The 16,473-nt window shown below is 37.6% G+C and overlaps 1 protein-coding gene across 1 annotated transcript in view; it reads right to left on the bottom strand.

The window, feature by feature from the left end:
• PTPN22 (protein tyrosine phosphatase non-receptor type 22) overlaps positions 1-16,473 on the bottom strand; it is a 62,319-nt gene that overhangs the window by 33,563 nt on the left and 12,283 nt on the right. The window contains exons 3-10 of the mRNA XM_069478953.1: positions 3,946-4,054; positions 3,610-3,686; positions 3,365-3,460; positions 2,595-2,633; positions 1,364-1,435; positions 1,194-1,253; positions 464-606; positions 24-90 (exon numbers count right to left, since the gene is read on the bottom strand). Of these exons, the coding sequence (XP_069335054.1) occupies positions 24-90; positions 464-606; positions 1,194-1,253; positions 1,364-1,435; positions 2,595-2,633; positions 3,365-3,460; positions 3,610-3,686; positions 3,946-4,054 (663 nt within the window). The remainder of the gene's footprint in view (positions 1-23; positions 91-463; positions 607-1,193; positions 1,254-1,363; positions 1,436-2,594; positions 2,634-3,364; positions 3,461-3,609; positions 3,687-3,945; positions 4,055-16,473) is intronic.

Below are 16,473 nucleotides of genomic sequence, written 5' to 3'. Positions count from 1 at the left end.
AGTACCTGTTGAGAGAAACTCACCCCATCTTTCAGCAGCATCCACGTATAATCAATAGCACAAATAACACCAGTCCTTCCACAGCCGGCACTGAAATGAAAGATCACGGTAGCATGTATCCTGGTAGAGAGTGGATCATTGACAATAGCTGGAAAATTTCACCACCAGATTTGAGGAAGAAGAAGCCTAGTGGCAATGAAACTTTTCAAAGCCTACCATTTCCCCAAGCACATTTGTTATGCCACCGTGAACTTCATGACAGGTCCTAAGCAACTTCTCAGGACATGAGGATCTAGAGCTGTACTGTTCACAAGTAACTTATCAGAAAAATATGAGTTTAATGCTCAGGTTGAATCTTTATAGTTTGTTTCTGCTATTGACCTTTCCTTTTTAATTACAGAGTCCTAGCCAGAATTTGACATTTGGTTTGTTCTAGGTAGAAGGCTCATACACAGCATCATACCTGCAGTGAATGCATATGGGAACACTGTCATCCTCTTGGTAACAACGCACATCCCAGATGAGCTCAAGAATAGGGTCTATAGATGAGGGCACATCATGGTCTGGCCAATTCTTGTAATGAAACTGGTAGATAGTTCGAGTTTCCTATAAAAAATAGTCAAGATAAAAAGAGATTTCAAGGTTAGGACTCCACCTAACCTTAGTCTGACTTACTAAGTTATATCTATCTGTATTCCTTTTGCAATTTATTCTACTTTCTTCTCTACAGATCTCTGGTGCCCAGGTGCTTTCTGAGAACAATTAAAAGTGACTTCAGGTCACTTACTATTAGCTTGTCCCCATCTGCCCTATTCACAAGAGGAGGTAGATCTGAAAATAGTTCAAGCCAAAGCTTCCCAACTGGCATGCTAATATATTAAATCCCTTTGCCTTAGAAAGGCTAAGTAGGGCCTAGGACAGCCTGAGCTCACATGTTGGTCCCCAGTCTCTATTCACTGTTTAGCCTCTATTCACCCTACAAATATTATCATTTTACATGTATGCTGTGGTGTGGAATTGATTGGGGAGCACAGATTACAGCAAAGGTCGCTGGAATATGAAGACTTATTCAGGACATCAAAGGCTCCACCACTCCCCATTTTCTTATGCCCATCCTGAGTCACACACACATATATATTTATGTACCTAATTTCCATAGGCTTTTCAGTTTATCACTCTTGTTTTATACTTACACTATTGAACTTGGCTTTTAGAGTCCTGATAACATAATCGGATTTCCTTTTTTCAGCTTCCTAAGAAGAAGAAGATTAAAATATTAGTAATTTCAAAGGCAAACAGGCTCTCTATAAACTAGATCTGGGAGCCTTTGCTCAGTCATAATGAGAACAGACCTTATACTTACACAGGATATAGAGAAAGGGCCAAATTGCAGCTGCGTCTCTCCTGGGTCAGCCCAGTAGCGCTCACATTTTTTCTGTTGCACAAAGCAAAATGTAGTGATTTCCCTCCATATATTCTAGTCTCTTCCGGGAAATAAAACCCACTCCCTCATTCAGAAGCAACTTCAGCTCTGTGTCCTTCATCTTAGGTTAGGTACTTCTAACCCCCTTGGGCTTCAACTCCTGTATCATTGGAATCTCCAAGGGTGGGAAAACAAATATTAAAGGATACAACTTACAGACTTCCTGGAAGTCTGAAAGAGTGGAAATAGGGATGTTTGATCTATTTTCAGAATTTCAAAAGGACCAATAGAAATTATACGTCTACTAAAACAACTGCACAAGATAAGTGAAATACCAAGTTTCCTTGGTTTTGATTAGAATTATCAACTGAGGATTGCAACAGTAGGTTAGAACAATGATGTCCAGTAAAAATAAAATGTGAACCATATATGTAATTTAAAATTTTCTAAAAGTCACATTAAGAAATAAAAACAGATGAAATTAATTTTAATAACATCTTAGCCCAATATACAACAGTTTCAACGTATAATCAACATAAAATAGTTATTAGATATTTGACTTTTTTTACTAAGTCTTCAAAATCCAGTGTGTATTTTATATTTATAGCTAATCTCAATTAAGATGCTAATATTTCACTGAAAATATTTTATTTTCATTTAGATTTCATAGAATTTACATATGAAAAATTTTCACATACCCAAGTTATTCCATACTTCACATTTTCCAGTAACTGAATTGAGTACCAGTTCTTAAATTTAAATTACTTAGAATTAAACAAAATAATTGAGTTTCTCAGTCACAATAGCCATATTTTAAGTGCTCAATAGCTATATGTGGCTGGTAGATGCCATGTTGTACAGCATAGGATTAGAAGCTCTGACTGGCAGTTAAAGGTGTCTGATTACTAGAAATGGGAAAGTAATTGTTACTTTAAAAAACATATCTTTTTTTACTTTAAAACATAGAGTTTACTGGGAAAATGGATAATAAGCGTTTTTAGGAGTAAAAAAGAAAACCAACCCAAGAGTCATGTGGCATTCCCAAACTGAAAACTAGGAAGATAACATAATTTTTACCTAGGCACACTTAAGGTAAGTTCTGCTGCCAATTTTTCCCTCCTTTTCCTTCTTTCCTTACCTTTAGGTCAGCAGGTACTAGAAAGTAACTCACCTTTCCCATTTCAAACTCCATGCATGCCATAACAATGATCTGGGGGCATGAAATAGAAACCATCTATATAGTTAGAGCAGTTAATACATGAGTTCCAGAGTCAGAAATTGTTAATCATTCTTTTTCTGTTTTGTTTGTTTGTTTGTTTGTTTGTTTTTTGAGACAGTCTCGCTCTATCACCCTGGCCAGAGTGCAGTGGCATCATCATAGCTCATTGCAACCTCATATTTCTGGGTTCAAGCAATTCTTCTGCCTCAGTCTCCTGAGTAGCTGGGACTACAGACATGTGCCACTACACCTGACTAATTTTTCTATATTTTGTAGGACAGGGTCTTGCTCTTGCTCAGGCTGGTCTCGAACTCCTGGCCTCAAGCAATTCTCCTGCTTCAGCCTCCCAAAGTGCTAGGATTACAGGAGTGAGCCACTGCACCTGGCCTGTTCTGTTTGTTTTTTAACCAAAAAAGAAATCCTGGTAACTTATAAAATGTTGCTCTTATTCTTCCTTCTTTCTGTCCCCACATCCCGTTTCTCTACTCAAATCAGTAAATTCTTGTTACCAAATGATCCTATCAAGGTGAGAACTTCTATTTCCTTGAACAAGAATGACATCATGGTTTTGGTACCTGAACCCTGAAATTCCATTGACCAATTAACAAAAAAAGCATTAGTTTTAATAGATAGGAAGTCTCAGTCACACATCCTGACACTCTACCCCCTCTAATCCTAAGAACTAAAGAATAAAGTAGTAACAAAAGCAACTCTACATTTACCAGGACACTGTATTCCCAAATCATCCTCCAGAAGTCCAGGAGAGTCGAAGATAAAGGACCCTGGGTGGCAATATAAGCCTTGGGTCCATAAACTCCCTAAAAGGGAATAGAAATTACGTGGGGTAACTACAGATAATACCCTCTTGTTCTTACCTGTTTCCCCCACCCCCCCCAGCCCCCCAACCCACACCTTTTTTTTAGGTACCTAGAGAAATTTAGAATGCTTTTATTTCCTTTCAATGTACCTTAATGAAGTTGGCATTGATGTAGCTGGAATCTTCATCAGAGGTTATCAGGGACAGTGCTACCCGGCTATAATCATCTATAATACAAACGAAAGGCATAGTATAATTAAGAGGGCTTAGTCTGGGGGTTTACTGTAAATCAGGGCCTAGCACTGTGAATAATGGATGCTCATGAGTGAGCAATTGAATGAATGCTTTTTTTGCAGTCATAAATAATGCAAACTCATTTGCCAATGCCCTGTTCTAAGAATAGGGACAGCAAGAAATGGGTAAAAAGAGATAGTAGTTATTGAATTTGGGAGAAAGTAGGAGTTTATGGGGAGAAATGGAACTTACAGGGCAAAATATCTTTATATCTGTTTTTCTTGATATTCTTGGGCCTCGCAGCCACAGTTGTAGGATAGGTTTTGTCTGCCTTGTACTTGGTAGATTGCCTTTTCAGCTTCTGTAATAAAATTCCAAGAATAATTAAGCTCCTAGAGAAAGGAGGTAAGAATCCGTCTCTAGAGAACGTTCCTTCTTCACTGCCCAAACATTCTACTTCAAGCCTTTTAGCATCCTCTGGGGCCGACTCCATTCAGAACAGAGCTACAGGACATAAGGACAGCAGGGCTCAGTGACATTTGGAGAAGTGAAAAGATCACACTTACTGCAGCTGAGCCACATATAGCTAAAACTTAGAGGTGAAACTGGCGAATATTGTAATAACTAAATATCTTCTGAAAGGAAGCTCTATGTTCTGCCCAATGGGCAGATATTAAGTTTGATTTACTTTCTTTATAGTTGCTATTTATATTTAGTTTAATGGTCAACAGGAAAGTTACTAAGTTACATTAGTCTTTTTACTTCAGATCACTTTTTTTCCTAAGTGGAAATAGAGCTTAAGTGAATAAAATCTATATCCAGCAAAATTTCAAAGATTTCAGTCCCCAAAATGGTCATTTTTTTATAGGACCCAAACTTTAAGCCCACCCCTCAACCAAACAATAATCTTTAAAAAGCATCATATTCTATTGGTAGAATATGATCTGTGCCAGGCGGGAGCTAGCTTAATGTGGTTGAGCAAGATTCCTCAAAAGAGTGAAGTAACTCCTTATGGTTATTCCCATTTTCTAATATTATACTGTAGACCAAAACTTAAGGTTAGAGGAAATGTCTCTTTGGCTCTTTCTTAGGAATCAATCCTGTTCCAAATCTTGTTTATCATTCCAAGAAACCACATTTACTAGACCTGGCTTTTGTGAACCCTTACTCAATTTGCAAGAGATGGAAGGAGGTGACATCTGTGATAATAAAAATATTTGTTGAATTAAACTGAAGAAAATAATTTTCATTATTTTCCCACCATTTAATGGTGAATGGTCACATGAGGAACATTATTTACCTCCAATGGGCTAGATCTCTCAGCATCTACTCAGTCTTCATTCTCTTTAACTTCCTTCTTGAAATTTCCTCCTCCTTTGGCCCTTATTAAGTTTATGTTATCTTGGTTCTCTTTCCCACTTCCCACTCTTTCTTATTGGCTCTCTGTTTTGATTTTTTTTTTCTGTCTTCTAATTGAGAATTACCCAAAGTTCCAAAGTTAAATCCTCAACTTTCTGCTCTTCTATTATTATATGCATTTGCTCAGAGATATCACATGGTCTTATAGAAAGCATACAAATGTTTGTTGACTTATTTGACTGATTCAAATTGAATTATATTTCCAACTCCTACTGGATCAGTTTCAAATGTTTATATTGATATTTGATTACTAAATTCTGATCCTGAATTCCTAACCAAGTCCTGAACATTTCCGCTTAAGTATGTTATTACACCTTCAGGCTCAGCACATTTAAAACTAACATCATCGTCTCCATTGTAAATGCTAGTGGCACTATCTTTATCCTAGACTTTTGGTTCTCGTTCCCACAATTCCCACCTCCAATTCAGTTAGCAAGTTCAATTGATTCTTCCCATGCACTATCTTGCATTAGCTTTCCTTTCCATGCCCACAAACAGATATCTTAGTTTAGGTCTTTTCCCCTAAAGCTTGAACTACCACCATTGCTTTTTAATTCATCTTCACATATTTCTTTTCTCCATTCAAAGCCATTGTAAAAAATTATGCCAAATTAATTTTACTAAAATACTGTTTCCTTATCTTTCCTGTACTCAAAACAACATCAGTGAATCCCTTTTGCCTCTAGGGGAAAAAATCCAAAACTCCTTAGCCAGGTACTTAAGGCTCTTCCCAGTTAGACCCCAAGCTAACTTTCATATACTTCCCATTGCCTCCAACTATGAGGTCTCTAAAGATGACTTCTAGGTTCAAGACTGTATAAACTGATATCACTGACAACTATGTATTATATAATATGATGTCTTTAAAACTAGCACTTTCCTTTTCTTTCTCATAAATATACCCCCAGCACTGCTTTTGCATTTCGAAGCCATGATTATGGTCTATTTTGTTCCACAGGGAGAACTAATCAAGAGAAGTACAGAAATCGAGAAAGACATTTTCTCAAGTGACTAGCAACAAGAAAAAATTTTAAAAGAAGGGGATTGTTAATTACTATAACTTAGTTGCTTATATTTCATATAGTGTTTTCACGTAATTAATTAGGATGTGCATCTATCTGTAGGAGTTTACTTAAGGAGATTTAACTAAGTAGTTTTAAAAAAAGGGGTGTGGAAAGGGGATCCTAAAATAAAGATAAAATAACACTGAGAAGATAGATACCAAGAAAAGAAATAGTAGAGAAAAAAATTTGATCTAATAATTCATCCAGAAAACTGCAACTTTAAGTGTAATGATGTGAAACAAAACCAATTTTACTACAGGCTAATTGATATAAACTAGATTTCAGTTCCTACGTCATATTTCTGGTCACAAAAACTTCTAAATAAACATCAAAACACTTGTAATATTAAACATTAAAATGTGAGCTATATAAAACAAAAACAAAAAAAACCAAATCAGGCCGGGCGCGGTGGCTCACGCCTGTAATCCTAGCACTCTGGGAGGCCGAGGTGGGCGGATCGTTTGAGCTCAGGAGTTCCAGACCAGCCTGAGCAAGAGCGAGACCCCACCTCTACTAAAAATAGAAAGAAATTATATGGACAGCTAAAAATATATATAGAAAAAAAAATTAGCCGGGCATGGTGGTGCATGCCTGTAGTCCCAGCTACTCGGGAGGCTGAGGCAGTAGGATCGCTTGAGCCCAGGAGTTTGAGGTTGCTGTGAGCTAGGCTGACGCCACGGCACTCACTCTAGCCTGGGCAACAGAGTGAGACTCTGTCTCAAAAAAAAAAAAAAAAAAAAAAAAAAAAAAAAAAAAAACCAAATCATCCAAGTCCATCATTAGGTTTCAAAATTGGCTCAGGATACCTTGTTAAATATGTCAACGATTCAACAAGGAGAGGAAAAATGTTGAGATCATAATATATTGTTAGCTGGGAGTTCATAACACAAACATTATCAAATATCGAGAATCTAATTAAATGATACTTTCCAAATAATAAATAGCTCATTAAATTCTTAGTGAACAGGAATGTAAACTTTTTCCAACTAAGGATGCCAAATGCAACAGACGGCCAATGCTTGCTTATTTGCTGGACCACAAATGCCAACATCTATTGTTACAGTGACCATTTTTTTCTGTTTCTAGAGGTCAGTCAGACACAGGCAACCTTGAAAAGCAGGTATATAATCAGTTCTTAAGTCTTACTTTTTTTTACCACACAGTAGTCCCCTTTTATCTGCAGTTTTACTTTCCATGGTTTCAGTTACCTGTGGTCAACTGCAGCCCAAAAATATTACAGTATTTTGAGAGAGACCACATTCACATAAATTTTATTACAGTATATTATAATTGTTCTATTTTATTATTAGCTATTGTTGCTAATGTCTTACTGTGCCTAATTTATATATTAAACTTTATCATAGATATGTATGTATAGGAAAAAACAACATAGGGTTCAGTACCATCTGCAGTTTCAGGCATCCACTGGGGGTCTTGGAAAATATCCCCCACAGATAAAGGGTGACTCCTATAGTTTGAATTCTTGTAGATTTTCAGAATTGGATTTGGGAGGAGAGGTGCTGAAGTGGTATCTGTACAGCATATTTTTACACCAAGATGTATGTATACAAATGGGCTAGTTTGGGAATTAAACTAAGGGCATGAGACAGACCCGTGACAGCCTACAAAGTATTTCTGCTGAAGTTATGCCAATTTTCCAGCCCTCTCTGCTTTTATGCAACTTCAGAATGATCATTTTCAGGTTGTTATTGAGCCCAGGGCTGCTGAAAAGATCTTGAGTCCCAGAATAGCTCCTTCTAGAAATCTCCAGAACTGAGTCCACCGCATACTCCTTGATGTACTGGTTTTTATTTGTTTTGTTTCGCTCGTGGAATGCTTTCTAGGGAGAATGCTATATACAAATGCCTTTTTATAAAATATGCTTCAATTAATTTGGCAAAGTGTCACAGATGAAGATTCTGTGTGTGTGTGTGTGTGTGTGTGTGTGTGTATCTGATACTTGTTTAGCTGCCTTCACTGCCACCTTCAACAATGGGGCAGAATGGCTTTTTTCCCCCTACTCTTTTCCTCTTCCTGGAGTCATTTGGCTGGATGACAAAGGGAGACACTCTTCTAGCAAAACATGACACAGGAAATGCCTACAGAATTTTTAACTTGTAAAGTGTGAAAAATTGAATTTTTTCCCCCCAGACATCTTATCTTAATGTCAGACCACTGTGAAGGCCTCTCCTTCTCTTTCTGCTAGGGTGGAATGTGTAAGAAACCAGATTCTGTGTGTGCTTGTTAAGCTAATAGTAAGTCCATTTGTTTTGAAGACTACACCACTCCCTTCCTTTCAAGCAAGGAGAGGAGAACTGGGGCCCTGGCCGTAAGACTAGAAAACAGGACTGAGACTTTTGCACGCTCTGCTTATAAACTAGTTAAGATCACTCCCAAAAGCGAACAGAAAAAGGAAAGCACAAGACCACGGTATCTTTTTTTTTTTTCCCCCAAAATCTGGACAAAGTTTATTTCGGTTGGTCCCCAGCTTCTAACACACTCCGCATGCGCCGCGCTCAAAGAATGGGCCCTGTTGTTTCATACTCTTTCAAGTAACCCATTGGGAAATCCCAGCAAGACGCGGGCCGGACTGGGTAGCAAGGGATAAAGGAGGACAGACAGCGCGGGACCAAGCTGAGACCACTTAGAACCCAGCTTCACAACTCCACGCCTCTTTTCCCTAAACCCGGCACACCTAAAAGTACCCACTAATTTGACTGTCTGCATGTGACTCCGCCATTCCGTCTGCACCAGGAGAGACTCCTGGTCAAACACGTCACCCTCGTCTCCTGGGCCTTGGAGTGAGGCAGCAGCTTGAATCCACGACATCATCGGGACAACTGAAGACCACGATATCTTTGCTTTGAAGGACTGTGTTATTGCATAGAAGACATAAGTTACATTTTAGAGAGAGGAAAATAAAATTTGTCCCTCCTGTGCTAGGTGAGAAAGGAGAATCAACGTTTAGCTGTCTCCAGAACTACTCAAGGTAAGTTCCTCAATGCTTTACAACTGCAGGTCAGTATTGTTCCAAGCCTCCAACAAGGCACAAAAAGCAGGAGTGCCCAAGAATGGAATTAGGATCCCTGGCCTCTAAATCCAGTAAATGGGAGTCCTACCAGTAGGAACAAAGGACAAAACTGAACTGCTCCTAAGTGTGCACACAGTCAGTTCCAGCAAGACAGGCAAACTTACGGAGGTTGGATTCCAGTGCAATAGTAGGGCAAGTGGGTAGGTGGATAGGCAGGTAGGCAATAACTAAACTGGGGTGAGTAAACCAAGAAGTTCAGCTTTAGATACATAAAATGTGAAGAAATGGCAAGAAATATATTTAAAATATCTTGTGAGTAACTGAAAATATAGCACTCGATGGTCCTTAGTGAGAGGCTGGAGGTGGAGTTGGAAAACATCAGCTTTAGAGGTGATATGTTTATTCTCGTGTCGGCAGCAAAAAGAAAAAAGAAAAAAATTCACCTCACTGTGCACAAAAGTCAAAAAATGCTGGTAAATATGCTCAAGGGATAGGTTTATTCACACAAATGAGTCGTTTCAATTCAACAGATATTTGTGTACTTGCTCTGCAGGAGGTACTGTGTTCATAACTGTGTCTTAGTATTGTTACATTAAATACATATAGAACTAGGTTGTATTTATATCTTCTTTATACTACCAAGATGTATCAAGGTCTCTGGTCTGTCTCAGGTCTTCTGATGGGTCTCCGGAAGTTGCTTCAATACCAGTCTGACTTCTACCATATATAGACACACACATGATTTTTGGGGGGTATTTTTGTTTTGTTTTGTTTTTTTGAGACAGAGTCTCACTCTGTCACCCAAGCTAGAGTGCAATGGCGTCATCGTAGCTCACTGAAACCTCAGACTCCTGGGCTCAAGTGATTCTCCTGCCTCAGCCTCCTGAGTAGCTAGAACTACAGGCATGTGCTACCACGCCCGGCTAATTTTTCTATTTTGTGTAGAGATGGGGTCCAGCTCTTGCCCAGGCTGGTCTCAAACTCTTCATGTGAAGCAACCCTATTTCCTCGGCCTCCCAGAGTGCTAGGATTACAGGTGTGAGCCACCACACCCAGCCTGATGTCTAGTATTAGTATATTTTAAACCAACATTAGCATGTAAACCTGGCCTTCAGAACTGGGTATCTTCTCTCTATTAGGGGCTTGATGAATCCTTCATGTTTAATAAATATGTCTTTATATTTAATAAATGTAATTTATCTTTTCTACAAAAATGCCCTACCCCCAAGAAACATAAAATTCACCTTTTTTTTGCTTTTTATTTTCTAAATGGAAATTTAACAAGACTAAAGGAAAGTTTTAAATATAAATTTTTAAAATATAAAAGTAATATATATTCATTGAAGAAAATTATATAAATAAAAATAAGATGATAAAATCACCTGTAATCACCCTACCCAGAGTTAGCCATCCTTAATATTTTGTAATATTACCTTCTAATATTTTATGTGTATGTGTATAAAGATGGGATCACACTGTAAATAGGGTTTTGAAACTTGCTCTTTTAACTTATCAATTTGTGTTCTACATTTTAATGGTGGCAGAGTATTCTGTTGCATGGGGTGTAACATAAGTTACTAAACCTGTTCCTTTATATTTTTGGACATTTGCTTCCAAATTTTTTTTTTTTTTTTTTGAGACAGTCTCGCTCTGTCACCCAGGCTTAGAGTACCTTGCCAGCAACCTCAAACTCCTCCTGCCTCAGCCTCCCGAGTAGCTGGGACTATAGGCATGGACCACCCCACTGGCTATTTTTTTCTATTTTGTGTAGAGACAGGGGTCTCACTCTTGCCCAGGCTGGTCTCGAACTCTTGACCTCAAGCAGTCCTCCTGCCTCAGCCTCCCAAAGTGCTAGGATTACAGGTGTGAGCCACCCCACTCGGCCTTTCCTAATTCTAAACAATACTACAGTGTATGAACAAAATATAAACATCTTTCATTATTTCCTTCAATGAATTCTTAAGAGTGTTCAAAGAATTTGCCTATTTTTAAGGCTTTTGATACATATTACCAAATATATATCTGAAACAGTATATAAATTTTGCCTCCAAAAAGGTTATACTAGCAGCATATGAGACTACATATATTTGAATTCTGACCAACTCTGGGATTATAATATTTTAAACATAGGTCCTTCTGATAAGTAAAGTGGTATTAAATACTATTTTTATTTGAATTTCTGTTAATTGTACTTTTATTTGCAATATCTTCACTTCAAAATATTTTTAAAGGAAGAAGATATACCATAATCAAAGCTGTGTTCATATGTCTGTATTCTCATCTAGTTATTGTACAAATACATATAAACATCCAACGAGCTGATATATGCATATTTTAGCCCAATGCCCGACATTTGCTAAGCTCTCATTTTTTATACATAATTCATACTTTTACACATGCTTTCTAAATGAAGATGCTTCAACTGCCTCCAGTGTAGAAAAGAAAAAAAATACATCTAAAGAGTTTTAACATAAACATGTGCAGCAAAATTGGCCAGCACATAACACAACCAAGACTTAACCCTTATATAATAGCTGAAATATACACATCATAAAACCACAATCAGCTGCAGTAACTAGTCAAAGAGGATACCTATTTGTAAATTGTAATCTATCTGATAAAGAATATACTAAGAGAGAGGATGGTCTTCATTAAGCTGAGGGGAAGGAAAGTAAGACACAAACACTTGTCAGTGTGCCTGGTGCTGTCTAGAGAATGCTGGCCACCAGCCTGTGAGAGTTCAGACAAGGAGATGGAGACATTATACCATCAAAGTTGAGGCTACTAAAATCACCATGCTCATCAAGCACTTTCTAATTATAGCTGGCTTCTCATCCTTTCCTCCAAAGTAGAGAATATGCTGGCCAGTCAATGGAAACTTCTACTCTGTTTGACAGTTATTTTTCTCCCTGAAAAATTAATAAATTGGCATTCTGGCTTCTGGTGAATTTCTTATGCATTTGGTTATCACAAGTCAGTTACCTGATCCTCATCAACTCTGCATATACTAACAAAATTGAATTTCTAGACCAGCATAGCTAAAGCCTAGACACAAGACTATGGTGATCCAAAATGAATAATACCACCCTACGTGACTACATGACCTCTCTCAATGCACTCTGTTTTCACAATAGTAACTGTATCTACTGAGCCTTCACAGAATTTATAAAAATGATTAGAAAAAATTAAGGTCCAGCTACATGCAACAAAATTGATGAATGTAGAGTGAAAGAAGCAAGACATAAAACATTTAATGATTTCATTTATGCATAGTTAAAAAACGTAAAAGTTAATCTCTTGTTTAGTAATATATAAATATTAAAGCTATGCAGAAAAACAAAGGAAAAAAGTATCAGGCTAGTGCTTACCTCTGATCTTGCAGGGGCTAGAGAGTGGACATGGGATGTGGGGGCAATGTTCTTTTTTTTTTTTTTTTTTTTTTGATATGGGGCCTTGCTATATTGCCCAGGCTGGTCTCAAACTCCTGGCTTCAAGTGATCCTCCCGCCTTAGCCTGCTGAGTTGCTGGGATTACAGGCGAGCCACCACGCCCTTAATGTTCCATTTCTTGACCTCAGTGGTGCTTGCATGGGTGCCTGCTTTATTGCTTTATTGTATGTATATCTGTGTTTAAAGCATTTTCTGTATACACGTTTCACAATTTTCAAAAGTTTAAAAAATTAAAGCCTGTCTTCAGATGTGCAGTGGGATAAGAAAAGTGTCAAGACGTAGAAAACAAATTTGTAGTTAAAAAGAAAATAAGTGAAATTTTTAAAAATTAAGGCCAATGGATAAGTTGGAGGCAGTAGAGCAAGGGTGGAAGGTAGAGCACAGGCTGAAAACTTAGATAGCTTTATTTAAAATCCTAGTTCTACAGCTTATGAACTATGTGACCTTACCTCTCTGTGCCTCGATGTCTACTACATGCCAAACTCTGTGCCAGTCACTAAGGATACCAAAGATAAGCAGAACTAAATATGAGCCTTGCCTTTGCAAAGCTTAAGTCTGATGGGGAAGTGGACATTAATCAAATAATCATACAAATAAATGTAAAATTGAAACTGTGGTAAATGCTGTGAAAAATAACAGATGGTGCTAATAAGAATTTATAGTAGGAGATTTGATTTTTTTCAGGGAGGTCAAGAAAGGCTTCTCTGAGGAAGTGACCACCAAACTGAGATCTAAAGAATTATTAGATCTCAAGAATTATTAATGTTAACTAGGTAAAGAGAAGTGTGAGGACTGTCCCAGGCAGAGGTAACAGCATGTGTACAAGACCCTGTGGCGGAGGAAGCACAGCAAGGACAAGAAAATGAACGTGCTGTAAGAATTAGAGGGGCACTTGAGGGCTCGACTATGCAGGACTTTGTTAGCCATTTTAAGGGGTTATTTGGGAAGTCAGTGAGGTTCTCATTTGTGAAGTACTTTTAGCACAGTCTGGAGCACAGTTCTATGGTTTAGCCATTGTGATTGTAGAAAGTGAAAAGAAAATTTATATGAAGAAATGCAGATTGAAAATAATCATGGGACTTTTTCAGGCTGAGAAATCAAACAGATGAAATTAACAAAGTACTTATTGTGCACTAATTAAATTATTTAAAAAAAATGATGTTTTGATTTTACCTGATAAAGTTTAAGTATAGAGGTTAAGAGGCTTTGGAATCAAACAGACCAAAGTTTCAAATCCTGGCTTTGCCATCTCATGGGTAAAATGAAGATAATACTTTCCTCTTAGGGTTGTTATAGTGATTGAGATCATATATAGTAAAACACTTAGCAAATTGCCTAGTACATGGTAAGCAGGCAAAAAAAAAAAATCTATTATCTTTTATAGTAACTAAATTAATACTAGCAAGGTAGTAGAGAAGATGATAAATTCACATATGGCAAATAGAAAAACTCTTTTTGGAAATACATTTGGCAATACTTAACCAATTAGAGCTAATATTCTTTGACCCAGTAATAACACTTTTGAGGATCTCTTCTCAGGATTAAGCTAAAAGAAGGGGGCAAAAAACCACATAGACAAACATTAATTATAGTGTTATCAATAATCATGAAAAATTAGAAACAACCTAAATGTCTAACATTAGAGAAATAATTAAATAATTTGGTGCCTACTATGTGTTACACAGTTCATAGACATATTATCTTCACAGCAATTCTGCAAAGTGAATATTATTTGTTCCCACTTTTTAGTGTCTTCATTCAAGGTCACATAGCTAATAGGCAGAACCTAAATTCAAACCAAGATGTATATGACTCCACAGTTGTTACAACTTCAGATGATAAAGGAAGACTGCTTTAACCTGGCATTCATTTCCACCTCTTACTAGCCATGTGACCCTGAGCAAGTCAATTAACTTCTCTGTGTCTCATCTATAAAATGGAAATAACAGTACCTTCCTCAATGGAGTAAATGTGTTGATATATAAGAGTGTTTAGAATAGTACCTATAAGAGGTGTAGAAATATTCACTATTATTATGATTATTGTTTCATTATACAATGCTGCATCAAGTATTAAAAATTATACACATTTTAATGAGCATGATAAATTTTGGCATAATGTTAAGTGAAAATATGAGAATACAAAATTGTATCTGTGCTATGATTATAATAATATAAAAACATATAAATGGACAAGAATTAGAAGATCCACTGGAAGTTCTGGTTATTGGTTATTGGAAATTCACCTTGGTGAATTTATTTTCTTTTATGTTTTTTGAGACAGAATCTTGCTCTGTCGTCCAGGCTAGAGTGCTGTGGTGTAAGCCTAGCTCACAGCAACCTCAAACTCCTGGGCTCAAGCAATCCTCCTGCCTCAGCCTCCCGAGTAGCGGGGACTACAGGTGCTTGCCACTATGCCCAGCTAATTTTTTCTATTTTTAGTAGAGGTGGGGTCTCACTCTTGCTCAGGCTGGTCTCAGACTTCTGACCTCAAGTGATTCTCTCGCTTTGGCCTCCCAGAGTGCTAGGATTACAGGCGTGAGCCACCTTGCCCCAGCCTAATTTGTTTTCTTTTAACTTGCAATAATACTGTTTTATAAGAATAACAAGAAGGGCTTTTTTAAAGTACTTTTAGGAAATTTTCAATAGTGTGGTTGCATTCTGCTGTTTCCTGTTGTATAAAAACTGTATACTAACTGGGCACTTACTGTCAAGCTAGGCCCTTTGAGAGACAGTGTCATTGGCTGAAGCAAGACACTATTGCATAAAAATTAATTTCATAGGCTCTGAAATAAGACAGATCTGCATTAAATTTCTGGGGGGTTTTGTTTGTTTGTTTTTTGAGACAGGATCTCGCTTTGTCACCCAGGTTAGAGTGCAGTGGCATAATCACAGTTCACTGTAATCTTGAACTCCTGGCCTCAAGGGATCCTCCCGCCTTGGCCTCCAAAAGTGCTGGCTTTACAGGCGTGAGCCACCGCCTCTGCCAGATCTGGGTTAAATTTCATCTCTATGGCTGAACAGCTGAGTGAGTTTAGGCCAATTACTTAACCTCCCAGAGCTTCAGTTTCCTCATCTGTAAGTCACAGATCATAGATGTAGCTACCTCATAGGTTTGTTTTTTTTTAATGAGAAATAAATAAGAAAATGAATGTTGATAGTTCCTTGACACCCCACCCAGACTATCACAATTATAATTAAATATTTAATAGAGTAATTAATTTTTAATGTCTGCTTTTCTAAGACAATCTCTAATGTCTTCGAAAACAAGCTCCACTAAAGCATGGAGCATAACATTGCATTCCCAGCATCTAGTATGTTGCTTTGCACACAGTAAGCACTCAATAAACACTTGGGTGAATGTAAAAAAATCTTACATGGGTAGTCAGTGGCAGCTTCAATTACAGAAAGGTTTTTCAATTTAGTCCTGGCCCAGGGAAAAGGCCTAAGCAGCATGGCATTGGCTTCAGCTGTCACAGCAGGGCTGCCACGTCTAATTATGAATACAGTCGTCCCTCAGTATCTGGAGGGCATTGGTTCCAGGACCCCCAGAGATACCAAAATCTGTGGATGCTCAAGTCCCATGTCTAAAATGGTGTAGTATTTACACATCCTGCATACATCCTCCTGTATGCTTTAAATCATCTCTAGATTATTTATCATGCCTAATACAATGTAAATGTTAGGTAAATAGTTGTTATAGTGTATTTTTTATTTGTAATTTTGTTTCTTTGTTTTTCCAAATATTTCAATTCACAGTTGACTGAATCTGAGGATGTGGAACTGGGGGATATGGAGGGCCATCTGTGTTGTGCTCT

Source organism: Eulemur rufifrons, chromosome 8 (genome assembly GCF_041146395.1).
Source record: "Eulemur rufifrons isolate Redbay chromosome 8, OSU_ERuf_1, whole genome shotgun sequence".
Lineage (NCBI taxonomy): Eukaryota > Metazoa > Chordata > Mammalia > Primates > Lemuridae > Eulemur > Eulemur rufifrons.
The sequence above is the reverse complement of the archived record's forward strand: the minus strand, read 5'-3'. Positions and strand labels throughout refer to the sequence as shown.